At 34.6% G+C, this 8347-nt stretch overlaps 1 protein-coding gene across 1 annotated transcript; it reads left to right on the forward strand.

Moving 5' to 3' along the window:
* The first annotated feature begins 568 nt into the window (after positions 1–568).
* Positions 569–7811, forward strand: LOC117926750 (peroxisome biogenesis protein 22). Its single transcript, XM_034846033.1, has 8 exons — positions 569–848; positions 2077–2313; positions 2403–2450; positions 3490–3549; positions 3633–3734; positions 4438–4503; positions 6184–6285; positions 7235–7811. The coding sequence occupies exons 1-8, from the start codon at positions 741–743 to the stop codon at positions 7337–7339; spliced, it is 828 nt and encodes a 275-aa protein (XP_034701924.1). The 5' UTR covers positions 569–740; the 3' UTR covers positions 7340–7811.
* Positions 7812–8347: the final 536 nt, after the last annotated feature.

Genomic DNA, 8347 nt, shown 5'->3' on the forward strand with positions numbered 1-8347 from the left:
ATATTGCAATTTAAAAAACTTGTATTGAAATATGTTCGATTTACTTATGAGATAAATTGTATTACATCTCATTTGTTAATTAAAATGAAAAATATTGTAATAAAAATGACTATATTTTTTATATAAAATATTGATTTTTTTTACTGTTAAAATCCAACCATTTTAAAATTCATAAATTTTTTATATAAATAAAATTAGAATTATTAATAAAATTTTATTTAATTAATTTTATTCTTATAATTATGATTTTTCTTTTCGTGTAAAACCAAATATTAGAAAATCCTTTTTCTTAATTTTTTTAATACATTTTTTTCTTGGTAATTCAACATAACGTAATATCAAACGCTTTTTCTGAGGTTTATAATTCAACGGTGAAATTTTTTCGGTAATTAATTTTGAGTATTTCAAAAAATCCACGAACCGTTGATCTAATTGGGTAGTCCATGACTCCATGCATCGAAGCGCACTGGATCGCTGCCAATACCAATGGAATCACTGCTGCTTATTGATCTTAACTGACCACACTGCAGATTCCATACATCCACCCACACGCAATCCGCCCTCGTCCCCGCGACGGAGAAAAGAAAAAAAAAAAGGGGAAAAAAGGGAATTGCAGAGGACCGAAGACCCCTCTCTTTCTAATATCGAAGATTGAAGATTTCTCTCTAGAATTGAGCCATGGAAGAACCAAGAGCTTGAGGATTATCAAAGCGACGGTCGTTTTGTGTTGGGATTGAGCCATGGCAGCAGAGTCATCAAAAGAAGAGCTGGTTCGACTGATCAAGAAGTTCGGGGCTTATTTGACCGTCAAAATGTCTAATCTCTTCTCGATCTCTCTCCGAAACCTGGTTTTTCTCTCACCCTTTTCTCTGTTTTTTCTGGATCTGGGTCTGTTTGGTGGCTGAGAAACGGAAATGAAATTGGAGCTCTCTGGTATTTGTTATTTGGAATGGAGAAGTGTCAGTTTAATACTGGGTTTTTGTGCAATTATTTGGCTGAGTTGGTGTGGGTTTTTCGTTTTCTTGGGAACCCAACAATGGAATTTTGTTTTATTTTGCTTATTTTTTGTTTTGCTTGTTTTTCTCGGGAACCAAACAGGAGGTGAATTTTTTTTTTTTTAAATTCATTTTTGTGACCTGACTTTGATTTTTTGTTTGTGTTCTGTTGAGTTGGGGGCTAGCTTGGGTTGTGAATTGATTTGGGGTGTAAAGTCCAGATAGTATTGTAAAGTACTGTATGGAACGCTAATGCTCTGTTTGGTAGCTTAGAAACTGAAGAAAACAAGAAGGGAAACTGGAACCTAGTGTTGTCTTTCGTTTTAATTCTCAATTAGGGAAAAGTTAATCCAATTTGTTTGTGTTATATTCCGTTCCATTGAATTAAGTTTATGGTTTTCTTGTGAAATATACGTTGAAAATTTTAACGTGCTTAAACTTAATTTTGTTTTCCCTCTGTATTTTCTGATTTTCTCAGTTAGCAAATATAGCAGGAAAAAAAATGGGAAAAGAAAGAAAGAAAGAAAGAAAGAAAGGAAGGGAGAAAGAAAATAAACCGAAAATAGAAAACAAACAAAAGATTGGCCCCTGGATGCTGCTTAAAGATGATGGGCGTAATGGATTTCAATTCATTCTCTTTAGTGAAATTAAAACTTGAGTTCGCATTGGTTCCACTGGCTCAACTCGACCAAACAAAGCCCTGGAGCTGGCTATATATATTGTTTATGGCCAATTCTTTTTATATCAAATTTCTCAACTGTTAAGAACTTATGTGAAAGACCATCACTTTTTTCCTCAGGGCAACCCATGTATTGCCCTTGTAGCATCTTTAATGCAAACTATGGGGCAGCTATTGGTATTTGCCATACTTGACTGTCCCTTATCAAAATTGCTTAGTCATGAAATGCCAGTGTTACCTTCACCAAATATGGAATTTCTCTCTCTCTCTCTTCAAATTGTTAGAACAATCTGCAATCTCTTAAATGTTATCCATCTTTGATCCTAAGAACTCTTAATTTTGTTTACCATGAGGTGCCTTTCCTAGAGTCTAGGTTTTCTCATTTCATTTAATCGGTATCAGGATTCACGATCTGTCGGGGCTCTGGCGGGGTTTGCTGTTGCAATGATTTTTACCTGGAGATTGTTGAGATCACCGAGTGGGCCTCAGAGAAGGCAACCCAAGCGGCAAGCTCCTGCACCTAGTAGTTCTGGTGTCAGTAGTCAGTCAACTACAACTTTGGCACCTTCGGGAGTGTGTTCATCTTCAGAGGACTCAAGAGCACAGAATGTTATCGATGAGTTCTTCCAGCCAGTAAAGGTCAGCATCAATCTTTGTCCAAAATTTGCATATATTACTTTTTAAAGAATTGGTTTATTTACAATTTGGTATTTATTTTTCTTTTTCAGCCAACTTTAGGGCAAATAGTTAGGCAGAAATTGAGTGAAGGAAGGAAGGTAATTGGTCCATGCCCTCTGTTCATCTGATGTGCATGCGCTTTTTTATCATGATACTTGATTTAGATTACCTGAAAGCTTTCTCCATGTGGATCTCCTGAGTGTAGCATTTACCTTGATTTTGGTTGGTTAAGCATCAAGTATCTGTTGCTTGAAAATAGTACTAATTATCGTGGTCATATCATTTACTAAACAATTAAACTTCAACAATCAAGATCAGGTAAGTTCCAGTTCCACCATTATATCATAATCTATAATGGAATGTGATAAATCTAGTAACTTGGATCGTCCGCTTGTATGTGAATCTTTGATTGGTCTTTACCATGCTACCACAACCCTTTTCTTTATCATCAGTCTCAAGTTCAGCAGCTGGTTATTTTCTCTAATGATCGTCTTAGGCCCTGTTTGGATTGATTTCTAAGAAGTTGAAAGCTCTTTTTTGAACTCAATAAAAGCTTCTATGTTTGTTTGGCTATTTTTGTTCAAAGAGTTTATGGCTTAAAATAGTGTTTAATATGGGAATTAAAAAAAGTTTCATATTGTAAAAGCTCTATTTTGGCTTATGTAAGAAGTTCTTTCATGTTTAATAAAACTTTTACAATACCAATATTGCCCTTTAAAAATTGTAGTTTTAACTTGAGCTTCCAATTGAAGCCAAAAACAAGAAGCTATCCCAGATGAAGCCTTAGTCTTGATGCATGATCAACTTTTCAGTTCATGTTATGAGAAATAACTGCCACAGAATATAGCTCATAACTTCCATGTTTTATTTTCATTTTTGCTTTAGTCTAGCTTTAGCTATTAATTTAATTAAAAAAATTGTATAGCCTGTTCATCATATACTGTTGTACTATACCTTCTAAAAGAACTTGGTGAAATTATGCAAGTTTGATTTGTCTTGCATAAGAATTGAATTTTTTTTTCCTTGGTTTCTGTACAATGGCAAGAAGAAAATATAAACTCTCCTTGGGAGAAATTTTTTGATTTGTCACCCATTTTGTATCATGGATTTTATGATTCTGGGACTTTGCTTGTTTAGGTAACATGCCGGTTGCTTGGTGTAATCCTTGAGGAAAGCAGTCCAGAGGAGCTTCAGGCGGTGAGATTTTTGTTCCACTGACCTTTGTGCATGAACCAACATTCTATAGAAGTTTGACATTGTGCCTTACTTTGTTCTGGCAGAAACAAGCAACTGTGAGATCCTCTGTGCTGGAAGTGTTGTTGGAGATAACAAAGTTTTGTGATCTTTATCTCATGGAAAGAGTTCTGGATGATGAAAGTGAAGTGCGTGCAGACCTTGTCACATATACTTTTATTATTTTGTGATTTCTAGTTACTGTTATTGTTTTTGCCTAATGTGTTGGGTTATTTCTTGTTGTTTGCTGAGGAGCAAGCAGTTTGTGCACAGATCTGGACATTTTCTGTGCATGCATCATATATCTAGTGTTGTGCTTTTTTTCTTTGCATTTGCTCCATATGGGATGTGGCTAGCATGTATTTTATAGCAGTATATATTTTTAAAAGTTGGACAAAAACTTGAAGTAATGGATCTATTGGCCCTTCTATTTTTTTATGAGATGCTTGGAAGGTACTGAAATCTAGCTTTGCATTATTTCCTCCATGGGGCTTCTATGTTCCAGCTCATGGATATTTAGGTTCTAGAAATGCAAAACCTCTTTTCCACATTTTTTTGAGTCCCATGAACCAAGTCCTATCTTCCTGCAGTTGTCTTCACATTGGCTTTTTGGTGATTATTGGACTTTGTGGATACTTGCTTTTTCACTTAAACAACTTGGTCTTCCTATTATTTGTGTTGGCATAGTAGAGTCACAAGGTTTCTGATGCTGCTGTTAATGGTTAGCTGCTTTTTGTAACATCCTTTTTGCAGTCTGTCTGATTACAGTGTTTTCTTACTGATTTATAGTTTTTAATTACATTTATATTGAAATGGTTTCCCTCATCATTCATCATAAACAATTGAATGCAGAGAAAGGTGCTTCTGGCTTTAGAAGATGCTGGGGTTTTCACATCTGGTGGCTTGGTCAAAGACAAGGTATGGAAATGCACACTCTGAAATATAATTTCACCATTTTTTATTGTATAAACAAGACTATTTTCTCACCTCAAGTTGTTGGAGATGCTACAGTAAATTTTTTAGTTGTTACTAGGTCATTATTTGTTACTAGGCCATTATTTCTTTATCTTCAAAATAATAACAATAGTTTTATTATTATTGTTGTTATTATTATTATTATTATTATTACCTTATACTCTGCGTGTACCTAGTGTGCCTTTTCTTGTGCTTTTAATATATTTGCTTTTACCTATCAAAAAAAAATCAGAATGCCTTATCTTTGGTATTCTGCTTCCTAACTTAAAAGAAATTATAAAAATTAATTGTATTAGTAGAGGGGTTAATCTTCACAAATAAGAGAGCATGGACATATTCATACACATGAAGGGTGGATCTTCTAGGAAGGAGCAAGATGCATCTTAAACAATTAACTTCAAATTTGGCTTCGCTTATCAAAAAAAAAAAAAAAAAAAAACTTCAAATTTGGCTTCTTTTACCCCTTTGATCTCAGCTGAAGCAGTGGCCTAGGAAACTAGGAGGCTTTGACTCTTGGAAGGTAATAACGAGTTGACCACCCTCAAGCATTCTCCAGAACCCCTCTCATGGGTGGGCCACGGCTAGAAAACTTAACAAATTAAAGAATACTTTACAAAAGCTGCAATTGAAGCAGGAGTGGTTTGGCCCAACCCTGAATAGGATTGAAGACAGACAGTTACCAATACATGCTGCACATCAAGTCACTGGACCCGTGACGCTGGCTCAGGTGGCAAGGGGTTGGGTTCGGATAGGAAAGGTTCCAAGTTCAGTTTGATGTACTAAGGAAAGAAAAATTTGCTAATTAGAAAAACTAGCAAATCATGGAAAACAAAATGAAACTTGGAATCCAATCACAAGTTGGAGTTGATTTTTCTGTTTTCCTTGTGCCTTAGGATTTCCTAGCAGTCAAGTGAGACATGAAAGTGTTTCTGTTGCCATTAAACAAGGGTCTATACTTATTTTAGTTTGGCCAAAACATCTAGCACAAATATGCACATAAACTGTTGCATGAATGAGGTACTTAGCTGAAGGTGAATTGGAAATGAGAAGTCAGAATTTCATCCTCATATACCACTTTTATAATTGGTGGAAGCACTGTTACGTGTTTTCTAGTTTTTGTAGTAGTTCTCCTTTCCATTGGCACAGGGATTTTCATTTCAATTTCTACCTTCTCAATCGGGTTTGAACCAGCATTTAGGGTTGCACAGGTCCTCTTAAGGGTCAAGATTTATGATGTTCATTGAACTTCACTTTCTATTCTCTGGCCGAAGTTTCTGTCGATTTAGTTGGATTTAGGGAAATTGGAAATTGCCCTGGTATTTCTGTTGGTAAGAGAGGGTGCTGTTTTTTTGGTTTTCCTGCCTTGGTTGGTCCTTGGCTTTTTTGTTGTTTTCTTGCTCTTTGTATGCTTCCTGTGTACCTTGCTGTGCTCGTTCTTTGAAGCATGTTTATAATATAATATCTCATCATTACTTATATATAAAAAAAGATATAAAATCTTCTGTGAAAGTGTATTAATATTCAGCTTAGCTATTAGTTTGTACCATTTTGATTTTTTTCCCTATTCTGAAATTTCATTCACATTTATGCTATTAGTTTTTTATTTCACATGAACTCCTGCAGGTTCTCTTTTGTAGCACAGAGACTGGGCGGTCATCCTTTGTTCGGCAACTTGAGCCAGATTGGCATATCGACACAAATCCTGAAGTTGTTTCTCAGTTGGCTGTATGTTCCTATTACTTGTCATCATTCTACAGTGTAGCTATCAAATCTTGTTTCGTAAATATAACATAAAGAATTTAAAATTGACCGAAATAAATAGGAATTTGTGCAAACAAAAAGTTTGATGCATAACAAGTAATGTTCATCTCCTTGAAAAACTGTCAGATACTTGTTACTTTATATTAGCACTAGAGTTCTGTATTTGGATTACAAAATATGGCATTTTATTGCATAAAGTCTTGAAAAATATGTCAAATTTCACCGATGGACAAAAAAAGGGAAAAAAATAATGTCAAATCTCATTATGTTTCAAAACTTTCTGATGTTTCACTTGTGAACTTAAGCCAAAAGAAGAAAAAAAAAAGATGTTTAACAAACCCAATTACTTTTCTAAGACTACAGATTATAATGTTGGAAGTGTGTTTTGAGATCTTTTATGCTTAAATTTCAGCTTCCAAATTCTAAGTTCAAATTCTTAATACTATTGCTTTTACTTAACAAAAAAAGGGAATTTTATGACGATGAACAGAGAAAAATGGTTCTGGAGTCCTAATACCAGAAAACAGAAAATGTTTTCTGTAGCATTGAAGGAAAAAGAAAGCCTGCCTCTGGATGCTTTCTTTTGATCCTAAAAGCACTTCTAGGGCCACAATTTATTCCTTCCTTAGGATGAAAGTTTAAAATTAATATTTATAAATGTGTGAAAAGTACTGTCTGTTTATTGTATTACTCGTATGATGCATTGTACATTATATAGTCGAGCTGCAGCAGATGATTGGAATACATGTTCTTCTTATGTAAAACTTACTGCATAATATACGTGTGTTGTCTGTTTAATACATTTAACCATCTTTTACTGATTCGATTCTACACAAATGCTTATTATGTCTTAGTATTAATACGAATTCCCGTTACAATGCCTCCCATCTGAGTTTTCTTTTATTGCTTACAGAGATTCATCAAATATCAGCTTCACATTTCTCCATTCAGACCTGAACGAACTGCCTCTAACGTCTTCACCGCCCCATCATTGGAACAGTTCTTTGGATGCGTTTGATGTTGAAGCTAGTAAAGGATGCACACATATTTTTCAATTCCCATTTCTGTCTCCCTATGCATCATTACCCTTCATGTCCAGCTCGATGTTTTTTGGTTACTGGCCAATCATTGCCAGTTTTGGTATCAGACCCACCTTGTATTTCTCCACTATTTATGGGGAAGAAGCTCTCTGTGTTTGGAATCTGTGCAATAGACTTAGCTCACATTCAAACTTCTCTCAAACTGTGGAATCTCATAAAGTGGTTGATGCCTGTAATTGATGTTAGTTAAAGGGATTATACCATGACAAATAGTTTGGGTGTTCTCCATTTTAGTGTTTCTGTTTGTGAGAGCCTCATGATGAATTAGTTATGCTACCGCAAACCCGGTTTTGGTGTCTCAACCCTTCTCCTCTGTATCTGTATGAATATTTTCCCGTTTCTGGTAATTCTTGTTATCACATTTATGTTAACATTTTAGTTTAAACTCCATGAATGAGTGTGAAAGCTTGCAACAGGTTCATTGTTGGTGTGATCTCCAGGACTAGGCCCATCTACTTTTATCCCAGTTCACTCCTTTTTTCATTGAATTTGTATTCATCAGGCTCCATTTGGATAATGGGAAAATGAAAGTAAACCAGAAGAAAATTTGGAAAATGGTCTAAAAATAAGTTGAGAAGTATGTAGGAAGGGAAAATTTGACTTGAGAGAATGGTCTGTATTCTCAAAACGGTAGATGTAAATGACCTGTATGAATCTATCAATGTGGCGCCAAAATAAAGCAAAAGCTACTGATTATAAACCATTGGTGGTTTGGGCCCAAAACCTCAAACAAGCCCACAAGTATTTGAAGGCCCAACAATTATAAAGAAGTTAATCAATCTGCTTCCAATATAGTAAGAAAAGAAAAAAATTGATTAGACCAAAAGAAAATTAAATATAATTAAAATTAGTTTAAAATTTATATCTATTAAAACTATTTAATTTTTATATAAAATAGTTAAAATAAATTTAAATATAATATAATA

The sequence above is a fragment of the Vitis riparia genome, chromosome 12, assembly GCF_004353265.1.
Source record: "Vitis riparia cultivar Riparia Gloire de Montpellier isolate 1030 chromosome 12, EGFV_Vit.rip_1.0, whole genome shotgun sequence".
NCBI classification, from domain to species: Eukaryota; Viridiplantae; Streptophyta; class Magnoliopsida; order Vitales; family Vitaceae; genus Vitis; species Vitis riparia.